The sequence below is a fragment of the Microcaecilia unicolor genome, chromosome 4 (genome assembly GCF_901765095.1).
Source record: "Microcaecilia unicolor chromosome 4, aMicUni1.1, whole genome shotgun sequence".
Taxonomy (NCBI): domain Eukaryota; kingdom Metazoa; phylum Chordata; class Amphibia; order Gymnophiona; family Siphonopidae; genus Microcaecilia; species Microcaecilia unicolor.
This window is the reverse complement of record NC_044034.1, coordinates 240,687,839-240,713,244: the sequence shown is the minus strand read 5'-3', so window position 1 is coordinate 240,713,244 and position 25,406 is coordinate 240,687,839. Positions and strand designations below refer to the sequence as shown.

Sequence of the window (25,406 nt, the reverse complement as noted above, 5' to 3'; positions counted from 1 at the left end):
GTCCCACCAGCTGAAGACATCCTTAGCCTGAACCCCCCCGACTATTAGAACACTGTGGTAGTTGTTGGCTCTACTCCCAGCTGCGGATGCTGGCACCCAGGGCTGGTCTTAGACCGGGGCAGTTGCACAGGGCCTCACGCTCCTAGGGGCCCCGCATCTCTGGCACGTCTGTCCTCCTGTCTCGGAACACCTCCCTGCTCCGTACCTTATTGTGCATCCACATTTCAGTAGAGAGCATCAGGCAGCGGTAGCGATTTTCATATCCTGTCAGCTGCCAAACCCAGAGCCTCCTTGCTGCTGCGTCCTGCCCCCTTTTGATGTCACTTCCTGCTTCCGTAAGGGCAGGATGCAGCAGCAAGGACGCTCTGGGCTCAGCAGCTGACAGGATATGAAAATTGCTGCTACTGTCTGATGCTCTCTACTGATATGTGGTGGATGCACATCAAGGTATGTGGTGAGGTGGGTTCTGAGAGCTCTAAACCTCCTTTTAAACTGATAAACTATGGCTTATGGTAGCAGGCGCGGGTGGGGGCGGGCGGGGGGCCCACTGAACTGGTTTGCACAGGGCCCCACGTTTACTAAGACCGGCCCTGCTGGCACCCCACACATGCTCAGTTCTCACACATGAACTGAGCATGTGTGAAAACTGAACATGCGCAGGGTACCAGTATCAGCAGTTCTGAGTGTTGCCCAGACTGCTGCATTATTTTGACAACTTGGGGTTCAGGCTAAGGATATCTTGCACCTGATGGGGTTTGGGGGTCCTCACCAGCTACACCAATGTTGTGCACTGCTGCTGGGTGGGCCTGAACCAAAATATGAATGGACCCAGGCCTACCCATGACTATGCCCCTGCTATTTATTTTTTAAACATATTTGGTTTAATGACAAAATAGATGCTCCAAGTGAAATACAGTGTAGTTCGTTATTAGAGATCCGTGAAATCATCACATTACTGCATGGAAATTATGAATATAGCATGAGCAACTGACTGGTTAGCTTTTATATACACATTTTAAAGGCAGTTCTGTAATTGCACAGGAAAGTGGTACTATGCATCATTCTAAAAGGTAGCGTGAAACTTAAAGGGAGCATACACAGGGTCAGAGCATGGGAGGCAATAGCCTATCTCCAACTTAAAATGTGCAACTTCTAGAATTCTGTAAGTTACATGTGTGTGAATGGTGCTCTTAGATATTCCTGTTTTGCTAGCCATAAACTTGCCATAAATGGTCGAGCTTAGATATAGGTGTGCTACTGTGGGTTTATGTTAGTATGCTATAATGTCAAACTATCAATAGGCTTACTTCTTATCACTTGATGCACTCACAAACGTGTAATAGACAAGAATCTAATAACAAAATGCTATTACAGTTATCAACCTAATTTTTCATGCTTAATATCATCTCTTAATCATGGGAGGCAAAGACTTCAGAAGCTCAGTATCTTGTCAAATCTTAGACCTATGGGCCTTGATCCATTCACTGAGAAGCTTCGTGACGAGTCAGAAAAACTTCTCGTAGTAAATTATCTTCATTCACTTTTTGGAATCTTTTAAAAATTTGTATACATGGTTTTTTTTTTCACTTTTAACATTTCTCTCTTGTCACTGTTGTAAAACTTTGAAAAAAGACAACTTAACTTTCAGTTGGTGCTAGCTCAACAGAGTGCTACTGTTTCGCAACTGCTTTGTTGGAAACTTACCACCTTATTGCCAGGCCTTGTGATTGGTCTTTGCTGGACCTTAAGGAAAGCATGAAATTCAATAAAACATCTTTTACAATGGTTCCCTTTAGGTGATATAACCCCAGCAGTAAAGTTGAAGGATAGTTAACCGTAAGGTAATCATTTTATTCCGAGGTTGATAACTGTAATACCATTTTATTATTAGATTCTTTTCCTTTAGAGGTTTGTGGGTATTCTGTAATGGCACTGGGGAAGCTAGATGCAGTTCTAGATTAGGGTGACGCTTCCTGCACTACATTGGGACACCTAACTAGAGGGGTCCTGTTACACAATTACCCCCCTTTATTCACACACACCTATGTTTGAAATGTAAGCTAACAAATAGTTGTAAATTCCTGTTCATGTGCTTTCTATGGAATAATTTTTAAAGGGAGTGCAGGTGCTGTAATTTATATGCATATTTGCCATACAACTTAGGTGTCATGTTTATAAATTTACCCTCACAGTCTGTGATACTCTTATAGTCTTCATTTTTAGGTATTTTTCAATATTAGGCACTATTTGGAGAAATTAGCTTTAGTCTCATCAAAGACAAAACAAAGAGTAAAAAAGCTGAAAAAGCTTAAAACACAAGTCAGGAAACTAGAACGTGCATGGAACAAAAAAAGAGATGAACAAACACTAAATGCCTGGAAACTACTTCGGAGGAAATACAAATATACCATAAAACAGACTAAAAGACTATACTACAAGACAATGATAGGACCAAACTACAAAGACACACACAAACTCTTCTACCTTGTGAACAAACTATTAGACACCACACCAGTCACAAACAACAGCAAAGATATACCAGACGTTGACAACCTTGCGAAATACTTCAAGGAGAAAATAATAAAATTAAGACTCCAAATACCTACCAGCCCTATTGAATACGCCACACTCCTAGATTGTCTAGACCCAGAAGACGGAATATATCCAGCAGATAGAACCTGGACCGAATTCGAACTACTATCAGAAGACCTCATCTCTGAAACACTTAGAAGATATGCCAAATCCCACTGCAAACTAGACATATGCCCAAAAAACCTCATGAAATCAGCTCCTCATCAATTCACAATAGACCTAACAAACCACGTAAACTTCATGCTACAAAACGGACTTTTCCCAAAAGAAAAAGGAAAGATTTTACTCACCCCCATACCCAAAGACACAAAGAAAAGCGCAAGGGAAATAACCAACTACAGACCAGTAGCATCCATACCACTAATAACCAAAATAACCGAAGGAATGGTAACTAAACAACTCACTAACTATCTAAACAAATACTCAATACTACATGATGCCCAATCAGGATTCCGATCGAATCACAGCACAGAAACAGTATTAATTACCCTCATGACTAAATTCAAACAAATGATTGCAACCGGCAACAACATACTCCTCCTACAATTTGACATGTCTAGTGCCTTCGACATGGTAGACCACGGAATCCTATTACACATACTTGAATATTTTGACATGGGAGGAAATGTCCTAAACTGGTTCAAGGGGTTCCTAACCCAACGTTCATACCAAGTCACATCAAATTCAGCCACGTCTGCCGCATGGACACCTGAATGTGGGGTACCACAAGGATCACCTCTCTCACCAACCATCTTCAACCTAATGATGACTCCCTTGGCAAAACTCCTATCAAACCATAACCTCAACCCATATATCTACGCCGATGATGTAACAATATACATCCCTTTCGAACAAGACATCAAAGAAATATTCAATGAAATCAACCAAAGTCTACGCATCATGAACACCTGGGCAGATGCATTTCGTTTGAAACTAAATGCAGAAAAAACTCAATGCCTGATACTTACCTCCCAATACAACACGAATGAATTCACTGCCATAAATACACCTAACCTAAGCCTTCCAATCTCAGAAACGTTAAAAATCCTTGGAGTTACTATCGACCGACACCTACTACTACTACTACTACTATTTAGCATTTCTATAGCGCTACAAGGCATACACAGCGCTGCACAAACATAGAAGAAAGACAGTCCCTGCTCAAAGAGCTTACAATCTAATAGACACCTAACACTCGAAACCCATGCAAACAACACAACCAAAAAGATGTTCTACTGCATGTGGAAACTGAAAAGAATAAGACCATTCTTCCCAAGATCCGTCTTCCGCAGCCTAGTACAATCCCTCGTACTCAGCCACCTGGATTACTGCAACTCACTGTACGCAGGCTGCAAAGAGCAAATCTTGAGGAAACTTCAAACAGCCCAGAATACAGCAGCCAGACTTATCTTTGGAATACCAAAATATGAAAGTGCAAAACCCTTACGAGAGAAGTTACACTGGCTCCCACTCAAGGAACGCATCACGTTCAAAGTATGCACATTAGTCCACAAAATCATTCATGGCGAAGCCCCAGCCTACATGTCTGAGTTAATCGACTTACCACCCAGAAACGCTAAAAGATCACCCCGAACCTTCCTCAACCTCCACTTCCCTAACTGCAAGGGCCTGAAATACAAGACGCTGCACGCATCAACCTTTACTTACATGAGCACGCAGTACTGGAACGAACTACCGCGGAACCTGAAAACGATCTACGAATAAACCAACTTCCGTAAATCACTGAAGACACATCTTTTTGATAAAATCTACGGAAAGAACCACAACACACAAAGCTCACACTCACTGTTCAGTAATACATCAATACATCTACTTATGAATTCTCAACCCTAATCTCACCACACCCAAACATTTACTCACAGAAAAATGTATACCATTTGCTTCATATAGCGCCCCTTAATTTCCCGTTGTCTCCTTCCAATGTCTCAATGTTCTTTCAATTGATTTACTCCTTAATGAATTTGATTTTGACTCGTTTAACTCTTCACAATGTAATCCATAACCTGAATTGTAACAAACTGTATTTCCATTATTCATAATGTATTGTAAGCCACACTGAACCTGCAAAAAGGTGGGAAAATGTGGGATACAAATGCAATAAATAAATAAATATGACATCTAAAGCTTTGCTTTAACTAATAATTAATATAATTAGCAATGGCCAGTTATACCCCCTTTTTAGACTTGCAGTCAATGATTGTATCAATACAAGCCTTGAAAATCAGATTATGACTTGTGCAGTTGTCAATTATTTATTTCTACCATAATTTTCTGGGTTCATATTTTGACCTCAAAATCCAGTGAAAGCTGTCAACAGACAAACAGTCTAAATATAAATGGAATTTAGGATACTGATATCCAGTGGCTTAGCCACGAGTGGGCACAGGCCCACCCACTTTGGGCTCAGGGTCCACCCAGCAGTGGTGCATCTCTGATGTGGCTGGTGGGGCTCTCCAAGCCCCACCAGCTGAATTCTTCTGGCATCCCTCCCCTCCCCACTCCCTAGGCGATTGAGCATCTCTCAACTCTTCCTGCCTTTCCGTGCCTTTTAAAGCTTTCAGTTCTTCACCGACAGTGAGCTGCGACTTATAACCCCCTGCTCGCACCAGCACTGAGCCTTCTTTCTGACCTGGTTACACCTATGCAGAAACAGGAAGTGACATCAGAGGAAAGGCTGGGGGCCAATGTGAGCAACAGGGCGTGGGGGGGGGGGGAGATTTAAGAGATGCCTAATCGTCTGCGAGGAGGGGAGTTAATGTTGCCAGGTTGGGTGTGTGGCTGATATCAGTTAGTTACTCTGTTTTCTTGATCAACATTTTGGAATGCTTTAGATACCACCGATGTGACCCTTTTCAAATTGTCATCTTCCCCTCCCCCGTGTTTTGTGTTTACTTGAGATTTGATCATATGGATTTCAACAATGTTTAGTGCAGTGCTCCCTCTAAGCTGTGTGGGAGTCCACCAGTCACATTGCTACCAGTGAGGGGGTGTGCTTCAATATTGTGCTTTCATTTGCTAGGGACAGGCAAGTCCTTTGGAGTCCTACAGAAGTTGCCTGTCCCTAGCTATTGCAGGAATGTAGGGGGAGGACTCGTGCATAGCTTAGAGGGAACACTGATCTTGGGCACATTAAAAATTGGTGACAATAGTATGTATCCACTCCTAACTATACATTGTGTGCTGAAAAATAGAGTTTTAATTATGGGATCACTGAATTTATTTTTCTTCCTATTTTAGGGCCTAAGCATGTTGTTGTTAGATTTGTGGTGAAATTCTTCCCTCCGGATCATACTCAGCTGCAAGAAGAACTGACAAGGTTTGTGATACTCAAATCTGTAATATACAGATGATGTCAGAGAGGACATTCTGATACAAAGCATTAAAAATCTTCTCTGTAATCTCTATTTAATGCAGATAACTTGTTGGCATGGAACTGTTAGGACAGGTGTTACTCAGGGTAGTTTTAGTAGATACGGAAGTTCCCGGAGATGTAAACAGAATATCAGATTGAACTAAACTTATGAAGAGCTTTCTGATTTCAGGATCAAAAATGTCTTTGGTCATTAAGGGCCCCTTTTACCAAGCTGCGGCAAAAGAGGGCCTGCATTGGCATCAGCACGTGTTTTTAAGCGCACTGAGGCCCTCTTTTACCACAGCTGAGTAAACGGTAGATCTTTTCTGCAGGAAATGGCTGTGCGGCAAGTAAAGCACGTGCCGCATGGCTATTTTGGGGGGGGGGAGCCCTCACCACCACACATTGAGGTGGCGGTAAGGGCTCTCACGATAACTCAGCGGTAACCAGGCAGTGCGTGACACTACCCGATTACCACTAGGTACACACCGGTGCTACAATAATAACTATATTTTTGTAGTCCAGATAGGACGACGCGCTGGGTGTGGGAGATACTGCCAGGCTGCTACGGTAGCCCGGCGGTGGTTCCTTTTTAGTGAGCGGTAATCCTGCGTTGAGCGCTGCTTTGTAAAAGGGGCCCTGAGTCTTTACTTCTCTCTCTCTTTCTCAGCTTCTGGTTGTAAGCAGGCAATAACATAGTAGGTCAGTGGTCATGAATATATTGTGACTAAAAATTGGAAATCTTATTTAAAATAATAGCTACCAGGTCCAAGCTTTTGTATGGGTTTCTGGAGGTTTCTGGTGGAACTAGTTCTATAGATTTGTAGAGCAATAGGTACCAATTATGGATTTCCCAATAACTTCTTGGGTGTCAGAAAAAAATATTTTACCAACACAACTTAACTTGCCTGAACTTGCACATGTTCCTCATTATTCCATAGTTCACTGCTGTCCCATGATTGCTCATGGAGGACAGTTGGAGAGATCCCAATTTCATCTTTCTCTAGACTGGTATACTGGAGAAACTGCACGTTTGCTGGGCTGCTAAAGCAAAGGCTGCAGTTGAGAATATGCCACAGAAATTAGACTGCAGCAGAGAACTGGTAAATTATACTGTTCTCTCTTGGAGCAATTCTGTAAATTTGTGTGTCCTTTGTGGCACCTCGATGCAGCACAGGGAGTGCCAATTTTAGAGTATTAGTGCAAATCCTGCATTTGTGCATCTAAAAGAAGGCGTACCCACTTACGCCCAGGCCAATGACAGGTGTAAGTGGGCTTGCCCAAATGCACCATCTAATAGTGTTCTATAAGACGCGCCCATAGATGCTTGACTTGTCCAAGTCCTTCTCGTGTTCCTCCCCTTGTATGCCTCCTTACCAGTTGTGCACTGTGCCACTTATGCATGGGTATAGCACTTAGGAAAAGTGCGCACGTAAGTGGCACCTACTACTGCATTTTGGCATGAAAAACGCACATACATGTAGGCGTGTATTTCTTTTGTATGTTGAATGTACGAACACCATAAATTTAACATCATCTTATTTAAGTGTTAAATTCCATTAAAACCTACAGATAAATGAGCTGCTTAGTACTCAGTGTTTGGACTGGGTGTTGTATCCCTTACTCTCTCTTCTTCTCTCCACTGTGTATGAGAGGAATAGAGAATAAAACAAAGATTATCATAATACCTATGTATTGCTCCATGTTGCAACTGAGTTGAGTACTGTGTGCAATTCTGGTCACCACATCTAAAAAAAAAAAAAAAATGTAGTTGAACTGGAAAAGTTACAAAAAACAAAAAAGACAACCAAAATATTTAAGGGGATAGAACGATCCTTTGTATGAGGAAAGGCTAAAGAGTTTAGGGCTCTTCAGCTTGGAGAAGAGACGGCTGAGGGGAGATATGACAGAGGTCTGTAAAATCCTGAATGGAGTAGAACAGGTAAACAGGAATTGATTGTTTACTCTTTCAAAAAGTACAAAGACTTGGGGACACTCCATGAAGTTACATTGTAACACATTTAAAACAGATAGGAGAAAAAGTTTTCACTCAATGTATAGTTAAGCTCTGGAGCTCGTTGCCAGAGCAAATGGTGAAAGCAGTTTAGATAGCTGGGTTTAAAAAAAAGTTTGGACAAGTTCCTGGAGGAAAAGTTCATAAACTGCTATTAAGGTAGACCTTGCAAAAGCCACTGCTTATCCCTGAGGTTAAGTGCATGAGATCTTGCTACATTTTGGGACTCTGCCAAGTACTGATAACATGGGCTGACCACTGTTGGAGCAGGATACTGGGCTAGATGAATCCACGGTCTGTTCCAGTAGGGGTATCATGTTCCTAATTACTTCCTGTCCCTTTCCTTGTGAAAGTGTAGAGCATCATTAAGACTAGTCATTCAAAAGGAATGGCTTTTGCGGTTCTGGAAGGTGAAAGTGCTTGTGTAGCAGGACAATAAGAAGTAGATAAAACTCATATTTTTATTTTACAACTTTTATGCTATTTTTACAAAATAAATCTATTCATTGGCTATATTGATAAATCTGATTTAAAGTGTGTTAAATTTCAAAGATGATATAATGTAATAGCGAGTATAACTGCTAGTAGGGGCTGGATATTATAGGGCATGCTAAGCTTGGCCCTAGAAGAGAGGAGAGATAGGGGAGAAACGATACAGATGTTTAAATATTTGAAAGGTATTACTATTTAGCAGATTTTTTCATGGATAGGGAAGTAGTAGAATTAGAGGACATGCAAGTTGATAGGCTTAGAAGTAATATCAGGAAGTACTTTTTCACTGAGAAAGTGGTAAATGCCTGGAACCACCCTCCCGGTAGTGGTGGTGGGGAGATAAACAGTGACAGAATTCAAAAACACATGAAATAAACACAGAGGATCCCTATACCGAAGGAGGTTGGAATTAAAACAAAACTTAAATGAACTTCATACCTTAAACAGGGCATAGAGGGGTGCAGGTACAAATCTAGCCACATTGTTGGGCAGACTGGATGGGACCATACAGGTCTTTATCTACTGTCATTTGCTGTGTTACTATGTTGCTATGATTATGACTATAATGTGCCCCTCAACTTTGTTCTTCAGGAGTCCAGATGCTGCAGGCATGGCCTATGATAACTACCAGTTAGACCTCTGTGCAAGGCATCAACCACTTTTGCTGTTAAGTCAGCTGACTTAGAAAGTTTTGCATTTTGGTAGTGGGAAAGAAATATTAGAAGGCAATTTGGAGTTGGTGATGGTTGGGAAGTATATGGTACCCCTAGGAGAGGATTGTTGGTGGGAATCATCGGTAGGTTGTTCTTCGATCCCTTGATGAGAGAGAGCTTAAGGAGATTGGGTTTTGTTTAGGTCTGTGGTGGGCAAGTATTTTATCACTGGAGTCACATTTGAAGCTACTGCCTGCTCTAAGGGTTGGGAAAGTAGGCTTTCTCCCTTCCCCCCCCCCCCCCCCCCCAAAAAAAAAAAAAAAATTAGAAATACTTTTCTCAAGAGACCACTCCCAACCCCTGAAGTTGACAATAGCTACTTGTGTGGCACAAGAAAAATGAAAAAATGGAAGAGGAGGGGAGAAGACATCAAAAATATATTAATTTCTCTTCATTCCCCCAGTGACATCTGTCCCACATAGCACCCAGCCTTTGCTTCACCTACTCCCTCCCCTTTCAGCTCTGGTTCTAATAATTATAGGGGCCCTTTTACTAAGCCACGTAAGCGTCTACGCATGCCAATTCCGAGTTATTGCTCAGCTACCATGTGGCCCGGGTGGTAATTTCATTTTTGACACGCGTCAGAAAATATTTTTATTTTCTGGTGCGGGTGGTAGTCAGCATTTGTATGCACGTTGACCATTACGGCCTGTTTAACACTTGAGACCTTACCGCTAAGTCAATGACTGGCAGTAAGGTCTCAGACCCAAAATAGACGCGTGCTAGTTTTCATTTTGCTCCATGTCCAATTTTGTCCCCAACCCCCCCCCCCCCCCCCCAAAAAAAAGGCATTTTTTACGGATGTGCTGAACAATGATTCTGCGAGCCAAAGACATATTCATTGTAAAATGCAATATTTTTTCAGAAACCTATATGATTATCCACTACTCCCTTCTACGGTATTTCCTTTTCTTCCATTGCATAATATTTACAGAATTCTGCTAGAATTCAACAGTTATTCTTTTCAATAATTCTGTGTCTGTTGTAATAGTGTTAGTCTCAGTTGGAATTCTAGGAAGCATCTCCTACTTTGTCTAAGGCCTACTTGAAGCTGGAACTGAGTCAGCCATGCTATAGGAAACACAAAGTAAAAGGAAGACATCGTTCACTACAATATCAAAAATGGGCAACTGTTCCCGTATTTGGCAGGTCAAACCCTGCAGGTGGGTCATAGAAAGCAGGAGCCGAGTGGGCATCAGTTCTGACTGAAGGTGGGTAGAGATGGAAATGGGAAGGGTTCCAAGGCCCACTATGCCACCGGGGAGCTCTGGGAGGGGGGGTGAGAGGTGTCTGGGACCCACTGAGCCACCAGGATCTCTTCTGGAAAGGGTCACCTGAGGTGAAATGCTGCACTTCATCTCCAATGACCCTTTGCTCCCAATGCTGGAATTTTTACTCCACTCCTGAGCTGGAATAAATTTTTATCAATTACAGGACAAGAAAAAACCTGCCAAAATTTAACAGGGTTTTTTTTTTTTTACGTTGGAAACAATTAAGCCTTTTTGAATGAACTACTTTTCAGCATGGTGGTTTTCCTGCCAATTTCTTTCCATACTAAAAACTTACTACATTGGCAGAAAGATTAGCATACGAGTATTAGAAGTGAACCACTGCACTAAGGGATAGTGCAGCTTATTTATTACATTGACTTCACAGTGAGGCAATCTCTCTCTCTCTCTCTCTCTCTCTGTATATATATGTATATACTTTGGTCCTGAGGAACTGAGTTCGATTCCTACTTCAGGCACAGGCAGTTCCTTGTGACTCTGGGCAAGTCACTTAACCCTCCATTGCCCCATGTAAGCCGCATTGAGCCTGCCATGAGTGGGAAAGCGCGGGGCGGGGTACAAATATAACAAAAAAAAATATGTATATATATATATATATATCTTATGCCTTTCCAGTTACAGTTCATGGTACATTACACTGAGATACAGAAGGTCCTTGGAAGGCTTACAGTCTGTTTCAGGATTTAGCTAGACCCTTTTCAACACATATTCACAAGAAAGCCATTTATTTACCTTTAATCCCAAAATTTAGTTCTCCGCGGAGTATAGGTCAAGGTGCATCAACTAAATCATAATTCATTTCCCTGAGGCAGCTGAAAAATAAAATAATTTGAAAAAATATAAAAATACACCACAAATTAACCATATATACTGTGCATCTTCCAAAAATTAAACCTTGCATCTGTCTTAGTTACGGATAATTAAGATAATTTTATAACAGACGTTTAACCTGTGAAGCAAGAAAGTGCACAAGTTACGCTAATGTTAAAATGGAAAGTGTGTACTTACTTCCCCTTGTAAAATTACTTCACAGAAAGTACATGCACACATTTACACCTGGTGTTGGGCACACCGAAATTTGACAGGTTATTAATGCACTTGTGTACATATTTTATAATCGATGCATATAAAAGCTAACTTTACCGAAATTTGCCCCAGGAATGCCTTCAACCTTATGTAAACACAAGGTTCATGTGAATAATTTTAGGTGCTCTCAGAATGGTTATATTAAACAGGCATTTTTGTACCAGGGGTGTGCTGGTAAAGTTTTAACAACGGGCTCATTGTGCGTAGCCAGCCTTGCAATTTGGGTGGGGGGCAGGGGTGGAATGGCAGGAGCAACACATGCCTCCCCCCTCCCTCGTACGGGCATACTAGGCTGAATCCCAACCAATAAATGGACTGCCACCACTCCCTGCTGCTTGTTTCTGGCTCTGAGGAGCATGGTGAGACTTCTCTCGCATACACAAGAAGTCCCAGCTTTCTGCTCAGTGCTGGAAACAAGGAGTGTGGAGCAGCGGCAGTCTATTTACTTGGCTGGCAGGACTCAGCATCCCTGCCAGAAAAGTAAATGAGAATTCAGGAGAGGGCCCAAGGCCACATTTTGGGAGCCAGTTGTTAAAGTAGCTGTGGTGGGAGCCTACTTTAACAACCGGCTCCCAAAATTCTTAAAAACTTAACAAAAGGCTCTCACAAGCCAGTGAGCGCCTGCTCCAGCACACCATTGCATGGGGTCAATATTCAAAGGGACTTATCCATGTAGCAGTTGCTGCTAAACATTTAAGTTACCTGTCCATGAATTCTCACAGTACTAGAGGGATATTGCTACTGTAAATTCTTTCTAATCACTCTGGCAGTATCCGAATATCACTGGTTTGATTCACCCAGTTATATGGATAGCAGTGGTATGAAGCTGCTATCTATATAGTTAAGTGGCTTACTTTAGGATGAAAAGAATGTGTTTGTAACCTACACTGCTTGTGAAGGGGTTTACAGAAGAAATACCCAAGCCTAGGTCTGCCCCACCTTATCAAGAACATAGTTGAGTGTGCAGGCAGGGGTGGAACTTAAACTTCAAGCCCAGAAAGGAACAGGGAGGCCAAGACTGGAAGAAGAAAGGCCCCAGGAATATGCTAGGACTGTATATATATATATATATATATATATATATATATATATATATATATATATAAAGTACTCAGTTGTAACCCAGTTTTGAGCAAGGTCGCAACCTGGGCTTATGTGGCCTTTTTTTCTGTCTAAAAGCTCCACCGCAGGCCCAGAACCCTGGCCGCTCATACACATACACACTACTACACTAGTCCCCGAATTCTATAAAAGTTGTCAAAAATTGCACATGCAAATTTGGGCATCTGCGCAATTTAATTGAATAACGAGCCAATTAGTGCCAATAATTGGCTTTTTAGCAAGCAATTATTGGTGCTAATTGAAATCAATTCATATGTATGTGTGTAAATTTAGGTGCGTGATCTGCGCCTAAAATATACAAGCGTCCTGGAAAAGCAAGTGCGGAAATGGGAGGGTTATGGGTGTTTAGGGGCGGAGCATGGGCCTGGACTCAAGTTACATGCACAATTATAGAATAAGGGGGTTCCGAACATAAATTTGGGCAGGGACATTTGCATCATGTTTTTGTTGGTGCAAATGGACACACCTAAATATGTGTGACTCCAGTGCTATTCCATAAATCACACCTAACTTTAGGCGTGTCTTATACAATAGCGCTTAAACATTTTTCCACTCCGATTTTTTTTAGATGTGATTTATAGAATTCTCCCCTATATATGTATAGTGGCCAACAGTGAGTGCTTACCACAAAAATTCAAGTGTCAGTAAATGTTTAGGTCATGCTTGCCATTTATGCCTGAATGTTGGTCCTTTTTTTTTTTTTTTTTTTTTTTTAAATTGAGGCTTTCTGATCAGTGTTATAAAGTCAAGAGTTAAATCCACCCTGATATGAAGTTCATCCGTTTTATGCCAGCAGCATCTGCTTAGTGATGTCAGCTTGTTCCACACCCCAGTGGGAGGTAAAGGATGCACTGACATCAGTGACTGCTCTGCATCTGCTGACACAAAACAGATGCTCCCAGCACAGTGGAAGGAATTCTCATGTTTCTAGTATGAGTATCTTGAGAACTACTTGGATCTAAAATCCATTTTCCTGCGAGGCAAATGCTTCACCTTCTTCAGCCACAATAAATTTTTCTTTGCCATGACAGTGTTGTTTCTGTTTTTTAACTTCCTCGTCCCATTAGTTCATTGTCCACAACAGAGTTTGTTGGCACTCTTGAAACTTTAGGAATGCATGATGTAGAGCATGCTGTTTTATTTTGCAGTGAGTGCTATGTTAATGGCCTCTGAGAGGTTCAAGTTGCACAGCCCAGTGATTAAGGAGGTAATTCTAAAATTAGCACCTAGACATAGGCGCCACTTACATATTTGCAAGTAAATGCTAATAATTAGCATTTACTTGCAAACAGGGCTAAATTTAAAACTCTGTCTGATCTTCAAGGCCCTGAAAGGAAATGGCCCCGAGTATCTGAAGAGTAGGATGATCCTCCACACACCGCCAAGGACACTAAGGTCCTCCCAAGGACTTTCACTAACTACACCCTCTCCAAAAGACATTACACGATGTGATACCCGCAAGCGAGCCTTCTCTGGAGTAGCCCCCACACTTTGGAATGCATTGCCTGAAAGCCTCTGCTTAACACAAGACTACCTCTACTTCAGGAAGCAGATGAAAGCTTGGCTCTTCAACCAAGCCTTTAACGGAAGAAGTAACTAACTTGTTAGTCTCACTCACACACACGAGGATTGACTTGGGCTGCACATACTGCAGCGGGACATGTTTATCCACTCCTACCCTAGCTGAGATAATATTTAACCATCTCTCTGACCTCACGTGCAACTTTCTTCAAATCAATCACCTTGCTTCCTAATTCTTCCTACTTTCTTAATCACCTATATGCTACAACTTTGCCTTACCCTTCACTACCAATTTTAATGTTCTAGTACATATTGTGTTGTCATTGCAAGTAGTAAATGTAAATGTACGACAGAATCAGTTGCAGAAAATATTCTGCTTGATACAAGGGGAAGCTGTGTTTCAGAGGGCAGGAAGCACTGGTTTTTCTCCGAGTAGGAGTTTTTTTCCAGTGATTTAGAATCCTGACCTCTGAAAGAATTTGATAGCAAATATAGGACCGGTGATAATAAATACTTCCAGAAAACAGCTTGAGCGCATGTAAGAAAATATCATGCAAAAGAGTTCTAAATAGAACAGCCAAGCCGGGAAGATCTGAGGTCCTCTTAATAAAAGTAAGAATAAACAAGTGTGATTTACAGCAGCAGTTGTTGGAAGCAGAATATTTTGAATACCACGTGGTAATACAACATTAGAATTAGAATATTTCACCAGTGGTCCCTATCTAGGCATTAAAGTAGTATACCATGCCATACTTTGTATTGTTGTTCGAATATTGTACCTGCTCTAATTGCCTCCTCTTCATGTTTGATCTATTCTTACTGTACACCTCTTTGAGTGAATTCCTTCAAAAAGACGGTAAATAAATACTAATAAGAAATAATGTGTACTAGTCACTATTCTTTAAATTAGCGTCTAAGTGCTGTAACACTTATCTGTGGTGGGGAAGGGTAATATGTAGGCAGACCATGAGCCATGTCTCCAAGTGATGTGTGTAACTTATAGAACACTATCAATTACGTGCATCACTTGGCAAACATAGGCATGCCTACTTACACCTGATATTGACATGACGTAAATGATCACACTTAAACTGAGGTGTAGCTGTGCTGACGGTTACATCTGAAAGGGCCTCCTGTTGTTCAATCCTTTGGCTGTATACTTACATTGCTCTTTTCTGCCGTAATAACTGCTAGAATTTTAAAGTGCATTACCAACAATACTATACAGAGGAATGACTAAGAAGCTTTGATGACTCCTGATGCAGGCATTTCATGCCAAAACATGGCTCCATGTCAAGTCTTGGTCTAATTTGATGCTTGAATGAAAGTTGAATGTTATGTTCATCTTTGGAGTCTCATCTTGCTTTTTCTTTTGGAAGGTTGTTTGACATCCCTACTTTGGTGTCCTTGTGCATAGGGATGTCTCTCCCTTTTGTTTGTTCCTACATCTGCACTATACATTCTCAGCAGAAAGTATTAGAGGTTCCCAATCGCTAGCCAGTCAGGTTTTTAGGATATGTACAGTGAATATGCATGAGAGAAATTTGCATAAACCAAAGACAGTGTGTGCAAATCGGTCTTTTGAATGTTCATTGTGGATATCAAGAAAACCTGACTGGTCGGGAGATTCCCAGGACAGGCTTGGAAGCTTTTGTATTAGTTCCGGGTTGTTTTTTTTTTTTTTTTTCACATCTGGCAAAAATAATTAAGAACTTTTCCACAGAAATATCTTTGCTTGATCTCTGATTGTTTGATAGTAAAATCTAGTAAATACTCTGAAGTGGGAGCAGGATTGCCTGACGTTTTTAAATACTTTGGAGTCTAGAAGGAAAGGTGCATTGGTCCGTTTGACTGAGAGGCCTCTCTCAGATACTGGGAGTGGGTGCGCATTGAGTGGGTCTCCACCTGCCTCGATGCTGGTCACTATGCAGGGCCCCAAGTCCCATCTCCATCCCATTCAGCAGTTGGAGTTCATTGGAGCCTTGGTAGACATGCAGCAGGTGCAGGCTTTTCCCCCTGTGCTGAGGATGGACACGCTTATCGCTCTTGCCACTCAGGTCTGAGCCAGACAGTAGATCACAGCTGAAAGGATGTTGAAATTGTTGGGCTCATGGCCTCCACTGTCTATATTATGCCCATGGAATGTCTTCACATTAGATCTTCCCAGTGGTGCCAAGTCTCAGGGAACCTAGCGGATGTCATCCGAGTAACAGCAAAGTTGACTCATTCTCTCCTTTAGGAACAATTTGGTCTGGGATGGGGGCTCATGTAGATGTGCTTCACATTCAGGGTGCTTGGTCAGACCTTCAGATCAACCTCCTGGAGCTATGGCAGTCTGGAATGCTACTTGGCTCTTTGGCCAAATTGTACTCTGTGTAATTAAACTCTGGAATTCGTTGCCAGTTAGGCTTAGCGGAGTTTAAAAAAAGGTTTGGACGGCTTTCTAAAGGAAAAGTCCATAGACCATTATTAAATGGACTAGGGGAAAATCCACTATTTCTGGGATAAGCAGTATAACATGTTTTGTACTTTTTTGGGATCTTACCAGGTATTTGTGACCTGGATTGGCCACTGTTGGAAACAGGATGCTGGGCTTGATAGACCTTTGGTCTTTCCCAGTATGGCAATACTTATGTACTCATTCAAACAGACAATCAGGTTGCAATGTACTATACCAACAAGCAGGGGGGGTACTGTATCATGCCCACTGTGTCGGGAGGCCATCTGGATGTGGCAGTGGGCACTCCAGCATGAGATGTTTCTCAAGGCCACTTACCTGGTGGTCAAATCCAACAGCCTGGCTGACAGACTGAGCAGGGTCATGCAACCACACGAGTGGTCACTCAACATGGGCGTTGCCCGCAAGTTCTTCTGAATGTGGGGCACCCCCCCATGGACCTCTTTGCCACACAGCTCAATCACAAAGTCCCTCAGTTCTGTTCCAGGCTCCAGGATGCCCTCCTCCTTCATTGTGGGACGGGTCTTCTGTATGTGTATCCTCCCATCCCTCTGGTGGGAAAGACTTTGCTGAAACTCTGTAAGTGTTCACCTTAGTTCGATTAGTGCTTACCATCTCAGTTTAGAGGGTAGACCCATCTCTGGACAGCCTCTAGCTGTTTGCTTCATAAAGAGGTTTGCTTTTGAGAAAGCCCCCTATCAAACCTCTGCTTGTGTCATGGGACCTCAATGTCATACTCATCCAGCTCTTTTTAAGTTGCTGGATTCCTGTAATCGGAAGTACTTGACCTGAAAGGTCCTGTTTGTGGTGGCTGTTACTTCAGCTCGCAGGGTCAGTGAGCTTCGGGCCCTGGTTGCAGATCCAGCTTCACAAAATTTCATCATAACAGAGTAATTCTCAGCACGTACCTTGCCTAAGGTTGAGTTTTATCTGAACCAGTTGATCGTTTGTCCAACATTCTTTTCCAAACCACATGCCCGTCCTTGTGAAAGCGCACTGCACATCTTGGACTGCATACAAACATTGGCCTTTTACTTGGAGCGGGCTAGGCCTTACAGACAGTCCACCCAGCTTTTTGTTTCTTTTGATCCCAACAGGATGGGGGTTGTCTTCGAGAAATGCACAATCTCAAGTTGGCTGGCAGATTGCATTTCATTCACATATGCCCAGGCTGGGCTGAGTCTTGAGGGTCACATCAAGGCTCACTATATCAGAGCCATGGCTGCATCAGTAGTCCACTTAAGGTCAGCCTCCACAGAAGAAATTTGCAAGGCTGCAGCTTGGTCTTCAGTCCACACATTCACTACTACTACTATAAATAATTTCTATAGCGCTACCAGTCGTACGCAGCTCTTCACAATTGAACATGAAGAAAAGACAGTGCCTGCTCAAAAGCGCTTACAATCTAAATCAGGACAGACAGACAGGACCAATAAGGATAAGGGTAGGACAGACAGAAGGACACATAGGGAAAGGGGGACTATTGAAGAGAGGAAGACAAGATAAGGTTACGAGCAAGTGACAAGTTAGGAGTCAAAAGCAGCATCAAATAGGTAGGCCTTTAGCCCGGATTTGAAGGCGGCCAGGGATGGAGCTAGACGTAACGGCTCAGGAAGCCTATTCCAGGCATCTCATTACTGCTTTGAGCAGGATACCCGACGTGATAGTTGATTTGGACAGACAGTTCTGCAGAATTTGTTTGGGTCTTGAATCCAACTCCACCCCCCTGGGCCCGTTTTGTTCTGTTCCAGGCTGCAGTCTCACCCAGTTGTATATAGTTTCAGGTTACTTCCTATTTTGTCCTCGCCATTGCGAGGCCCAGTTGAGCTATGGTGGTTGTTTTCAGTGAGCCTGATAGCTAGGGATTCCAACATAAGAGAATATGGCTTGCTTGTCCTAGGAAAAAGTGAAGATATTTACCTGTAGTAGGTATTCTCCAAGGATAGCAGGCCATTCATTCTCACATACCCTCCTTTTTGTAGTATTCTACAGTATTGTACTGATGGTCCCGTGCTCTCACGGTTGGTGGGAAAGCACTTGTGCATGCACGGTAGGGACGCTGCATGCTGTTTAAGCTCCTCACCGGGCAACGTGGATGACATCACCCACATGAGAGGATGAATGGCCTGCTGTCGGAGAATACCTGCTACAAGTAAGTATCTTTGCTTTGGGGGTCTTTTACAAAGGCACACTAGTGTTTTAGCACACGCTAATGATTAGTGCACGCTAAACACTAGAGACGTCCAAAGTAATATATGAGTGTCTCTAATGTTTAGCGCACACGTATTTTTAGCATGGGCTAAAAACACTAGCGCGGCTTTTGTAAAAGGGGCCCTTTATGTTCTATCTGAAAAAGAGGGCACAAAAGTGGGGGGTAAATGGGGGTGTTTCATTTGTTGTATAGCTGTGCTTAAAGTTAGGTGCGATTCCTGGGTATAAGCGCTATTCAATGAACCGTGCCTAACTTTAAACATGGCTTATAGAATAGCGCTTTTTTTGTGCCATATATAGAATTTAGCCCTTAATGTTAACTCTACTTTGATTCCCAAGAGAAATCACTGAACCACAAAATTTCATTCTTTGTTTTTTTTTTCCCCCCAACATTTAATTTAAATTTGTAGCGTCTTATCCAATACAAAATAGGCAGCGGATTTAATCATTTGGATTGCTGGTCAGAACAGGACTAAAGCTCAGAGGATGGCATATCAAAATAATGTCCATGAAGGCACATGTTTAGTGGTAGCTGGTAGGGATCCCAAGCTCTGCCAGCTGAAGACTTCTCCCTGATGGTAACGAAAACGCAACTCTCCAAGATACCGGCACCTGCGCATGCTCAGTTTTTAGCCCATACCTGCTGCAGACTACCAAGATGGGGAGAAGCATTTTCCCACCAGCTGAGATATTTTTTTGGCTTGGTGGGGGGGAGAACATTTGGTGCCCACCCACTTCTTGCCTAGGCCCACCCCAAATCTGCTGTCTGGCTACACCCTTGGGGCTCACATGCTAATCTGCATGCAGTGATGTAGCTGCGCTAACCGATTAGCACAGAATACACCTACTCTCTGCTCCCCGTACGCATTCCCAGCAGTAAAAAATAAAATCTATTTTTTTTAGCACATGGGTAGCGCGTGGTGAATCCCAAAACTACTGTGTGATTCCTCAGTGTGCCCTGTGGTAATGCTTTTTAACCTGTGGTAAGCATGTGTAAGTGCTTACTGCAACTTAGTAAAATTAAAAGGTCCCCTAAGTATTGGGGCGCTTGCTCTCTATTATATTCTACCAAGTGTGAGACAGTTTATAAAGGTGTGCTGTACGTTTTCGGTGATTTTTGAGTAACATAGGATTTTTATGATGTCATAAAGCTATCAAATAACCAAGAGGAAATTTTCTCATCTTTTTTTCAGACTCTGTTGGTTCAAATAATTGGAGGGCAATTTTGAAAACCATTTCTTCTGCTGCTTTTTGTGTAGAAGATGAGCTTTTTGAAACTTACCCACCCTGTGGGCATATAAAAAGTACAGATGTAGTGCAACTATATTTGTTCTTTTACCTGCATTTGGGGGGAGGTACTGGGGACTGCTACAACATGTAGAGGCCTGTTTACTAAGCCACGCTGTAGGCGCGCACACCTTTGAGCATGCGCTACAAATTAGCACGCACTAACACTAGAGACACCCATAGGAATATAATGGGTGTCTCTAACGTTAGTATACTTTTTGTATTTTCAAAATGAAGCACTTTCTTTAGTCAAAAAACTTCATTCACACAAAATAAATGCACAGTTATTTGTGGGTATTTTTTTCTTAGATAATTTTTAAAACAGAAAATATTCATGTACTTTTTACTTGGAAAGCTAGTTCAAAGTCTGTAGGTAAAAAAATCCTTTTGTATTTTTTTTCTTCTTTGGACAGAGAGGGGGGGGTATTTATTTACTACATTTATATCCCACCTTTGTCTAAGGCGGGTTACAGTATCCACATACATAGTCTTGAGCACATAATAATCGACAAGTATATTACCAGCATCCATATACATAGTCTCAAACATATAACAGTCGCTAGGTATCTTGTTAATTAAACTAAGACAAGATCATTAGCCTGGTCCTAGCATACAACAAACAGACAAAAGGCAAAGCGAGGGAAAAATCCAGTGAGGCAGTAGCTCCAGCATCCTTTATTACGGCGATGACCTTTATTACGGCAAATTGATTATTGGTGCCATAACTTCCCACGTGTGGTGGGAATGCTGGACAAATCTTGATCTTAATCACTGTACCTTTTAGAAAATGGATCAGTCTGTGTCAGTTACATTCATTGGAGCATTCTGTTAGCAAGAATGCATCATGGGATTGGTAACACACAGGCTTGTATTAAGCTAATATTTTTTTTTGTAATGTTGTGTTTGCAGGTACTTGTTTGCATTGCAGGTGAAGCAGGATCTGGCCCAAGGCAATCTAACCTGTAACGATACAAGTGCTGCCCTCCTGATCTCACACATTGTACAATGTAAGTTCTGTTCACTTTTAAAAATTATTTCAGTACAACTAGAAAACTATACTGCTGTTGTTCGTATTAGCAGTGGTGCTTTATTTATTTGAGAGGGCCTGGCAATTTTCTCCTGCTTCTTTGTAATTATCTCAGTGGTAATAAGGACTAGGGTCTGACTCAATGGGCCTATATATCTCCTTCCAACTCACTTAGCTCAGTCATTGCAGTAACAGTTCTTGTCTAGGGTCTTGCACCTGGGCTGACTGAGAACCCTTCAATCATGGACCTTAAATCTGACCTCTCGGTATCACTGTGGCATAATAACTGGGACTTCCGACTTCCTCCTTGCAGGACCTTTGGATATTACATCAGTGACATTCCTAGCCTGGGTTAGCCCAAGGATCAAATGGCCTGACCTGGGAATCAAACCCATATCTTCCATATGGCAATGTGTGCAGTACTGCCATTAAGCCGCTGGGCTGAACCTAAAAGAATATTTTGGGGTCAGTTTTTAGAATTTCCTCAGATACATTGTTATGCTCGATTTAAAAAAAAAGTTTAAAGGCTTGGTTTTATAGGACATTTTTCTTTGAAGCTGTGTAATGTGGTTTTAGGTAACATATGATGACTTGCCATGTACTTTATTGTAATTGGCTTCAAGTTTATGGTGAGGTGAAACATTAAATGCAGTAAAGTAAAGCTGGCGGTCAGCATAATTTTTTTAAAACACCATCGCTACTGTATGGATAGTCGGCGGTCCCAAATCTGTATTTGCTGCTGACCATTGGCCACTATTAATACAAAAGCAATATTCAAAGGCTGTATAGATAGCCTAGGCATTTTACTTTAGGATTGCTATTCAGCAGGCCTGAAGTAAATGCCTACACTAGCTGTATAAGGCTGAATATTACTACCATATAGGTAATATATAATTCTGTCCTCTCTCTATGCTAATTCCACACCAGCCCTAAGCAAATAGGGTCAGTTGGGGTCAGTCGGTGCTTAGCAGCAATGCAGCTTCTCACTCATTCCATTGAACCAGAATACGCCAGCACTCTCAGTTTCCTCACTGAAGGTCTCTTTTTCTCCACTTAAAACATAATTATGAGAATACTAGTAAAAGAGGCCCGTTTCTGAGAGAAATGCAGACGCTAGCAAGGTTCCACGCCCCCCTCCCGCTCTCTCTCTCTCTCCTCCGAGTTCCAGGACTGCCCCCTCCTTCCCCTCGAGTTCCAGGACCCCCTCCCTCCCCTCCCCTTCAGGTTCCAGGACCCCCTCCCTCCCCTCCCCTCCCTTCAAGTTCCAGGACCCCTCCCTCCTCTCCCCTTTGAGTTCCAAGACCCCCTCCCTCCCCTCCCCTGCATATGCCTTGTAGCGCTATAGAAATGATAAATAGTAGTAGTAGTAGAGTTCCAGGTCTCCCTCCCCTCTGAGTTCCATGCCCGCCCTGTCCTCCGTGTTCCAGACCCCCGTGCCTCCTTCCCTCTCTCTCTCCCCCCTCCGAGGATCAGTGAGAGGGAAGGAAAGCCAGCACCAGCCAGCCACAGAACGTTGGAGGTGAGTAGAGAATCACCCCCTCCCTCCCTCCAAGTTCAAGGCCCCCCTTTCCTCCAAGTTCCAGCCCCCTCCCCTTCGAGTTCCATGCTCCCCTCTGCTCCGAAATCCACGCCCCCGCGCCTCCCTCCCTCTCTCTCCCCTCCAAGTGCAAGAACGACCTGTCCTCTGGCAGCCTCTAGCCTTCCTGCATGCCAGCTCTAATTTAAAAATTCTTACCCCGGGCTCTGGCGTCGGCAGTGAAGGCGAGCGGCGCTTCAGACTGCCTTCCCATCTGTCTCAGCTCTGCCTCTGGTCCCGCCCTTTCAGAAACAGGATAAGCGGTTCCATACTGGGACAGACCAAAGGTCCATCAAGCCATAGGAGCCAACTTTTCAAAATGATTGGGGTTGCTGATTTTTTTTTTAACAGGTGGTGCATCCCCCTGTCCCCCGTTCCCCCCTCCCTTTCCCCCTACTCTCCCCTCCCTCTCCTCCGAGTTCCAGGCACCCCCCTCCCTCCCTCGCCTCCGAGTTCCAGGCACCCTTCCTCTCCTCCGAGTTCCAGGCACCCCCTCCCTCTCCTCTCCTCAGAGTTCCAGGCACGCCCCTCCCTCTCCTCAGAGTTCCAGGCCCCCCTTCCATCTCCGAGTTCCAGGCCCCCCTTCCATCTCCGAGTTCCAGGCCCCCCTTCCATCTCCTCTGAGTGCCAGTCCCAACCCCAGCCCGACCTCTTCTCCCACAACAGTCCTCCGCCCTCGCCTTCCTGTGTGCCATCCAGAATTTAAAACTCATCTTACCTCAGGGTCCCGGCGGCAGCAGTGAAAGGCGAGCAGGCTCGGTGCTTCAGCCTCCCCTTCTCTCTCAGCTGTGATCCTGCCCTTGTGGAAACAGGAAATGAGGGCGGGACCAGAACTGAGAGAGAAGGGAAGGTTGAAGCGCCAAGCCTGCTCGCCTTTCTCTGCTGCTGCCAGAACCCCGAGGTAAGATGAGTTTTAAATTCTGGGCGGCACGCAGGAAGGCGAGGGTGGAGAATTGTTGAGGGAGAAGAGGTCGGGCTGGCTAGGAAGGGAACTTCCGGTGGGTCAAAATATTGGGAGTGCTCAAGCACCCACAGAGTTGGCGCCTGTTCATCAAGCCAGTATCCTGCTTTCAACAGTAACCAATCCAAGTATCTGGCAAGATCCCAGAACAGTAAAATAGACTTTATGCTGCTTATCCTAGAAATAAGCAGTGGGTTTTCCCAAATCCATCTTAATAATGGCTTATAGACTTTTCTTTTAGGAATGTATCCAAACCTTTTTAAAACCCTGCTTTTAACACATTCCTTGGCAACGAATTCCAGAGTTTAATTACATGTTGAGTAAAGAAATATTTCTACGGTTTGTTTTACATTTATTACTTAGTAGCTTCTTTGCGTGCCTCCTAGTCTTCGTATTTTTGGAAAGAGTAAACAGATCATTCACGTCTACCTGTTCCACTCCACTCAGTATTTTACAGACCTCTATCATGTCTCCTCTCAGCTTTCTCTTCTCCAAGCTGAAGAGCCATAGCCACTTTAGCCTTTCCTCATAAGGAAGTCATCCTATCCCCTTGATCATTTTTGTTACCCTTCTCTGTACCTTTTCTAATTCCACTATTTCTTTTTTGAGATGTGGTGACCAGAATGGCACACAGTATTTGAAGTGTGGTCTCACCATGGAGCGATACAAAGGCATTATAACATTCTCATTTTTGATTTACATTCCTTTCCTAATAATTCCTAACATTTTCTTTCTTAGCCACCGCTACACACTGAGCAGAGGGTTTCAAAGTTATCATCAACGATGACACCTGCATCCTTTTTCTGGGTGGTGATTCCTAATGTGGAACCTTGCATCACGTAGCTATACTTTGGGTTCCTCTTTCCCACATGCATCACTTTGCACTTGCTCACATTAAACGTTACCTACCATTTGGATGCCTAGTCTCCCAGTCTCATAAGGTCCTCTTGCAATTTTTCACAATCCTCTTTCAATATAACAACTTTGAATAACTTTGTATCATCAGCAAATTTAATTACCTCACTAGTTATTCCCATCTCTACATCATTTTTAAGTATGTTAAAAAGCAGCGGTCCCAGCACGGACACCTGGGGAACCCCATTATGTACCCTTTTTCATTGAGAATACTGACCATTCAACCCTAGTCTCTGTTTTCTATCTATTAACCAGTTTTTAATCCACAGTAGAACACTACCTTCTATCCCATGACTCTCCAGATTCCTCTGGAGTCTTTCATGAGATACTTTGTCACATGCCTTTTGAAAATCCAGATACATAGTTTTGACTGGCTCACCTTTATCTTCATGTTTATTTACCACTTCAAAGAAATGTAGTAGGTTGGCGAGGCACCCAAAAGACATAATGTGAATAAACAGGAACAATTTCATACCCATTGTTTATCTTTCTGTCCTCTCCCAGGTATAAAGGTACTAGTTACCTGTAACCTGGAATGTCCAGACTCCAGGGATTATGGTCCTAATGCCACCAGGTGGAGAGACAGAAAGACACAGAAGGCTTTAGTAATATGAGAATAATCAGTAATTGTTTATTACACTTACCAAGCAGGAATACAATTAGAATAAGTAATATAATTAATTAATTCTCATACGAGACCGCAGCCGGGACACAAACGTGACCTCTGACATTAGCTCTCTGATTGTCTCTGTCCATGATTCTCCTTTTA

At 42.9% G+C, this 25,406-nt stretch overlaps 1 protein-coding gene across 1 annotated transcript in view; it reads left to right on the top strand.

Annotated features, from left to right (window-relative positions):
• Positions 1-25,406, top strand: part of FARP1 (FERM, ARH/RhoGEF and pleckstrin domain protein 1) — a 424,664-nt gene that overhangs the window by 180,544 nt on the left and 218,714 nt on the right. The window contains 2 exon segments of the mRNA XM_030201356.1: positions 5,851-5,929; positions 21,068-21,165. Coding sequence (XP_030057216.1) covers positions 5,851-5,929; positions 21,068-21,165 — 177 coding nt within the window.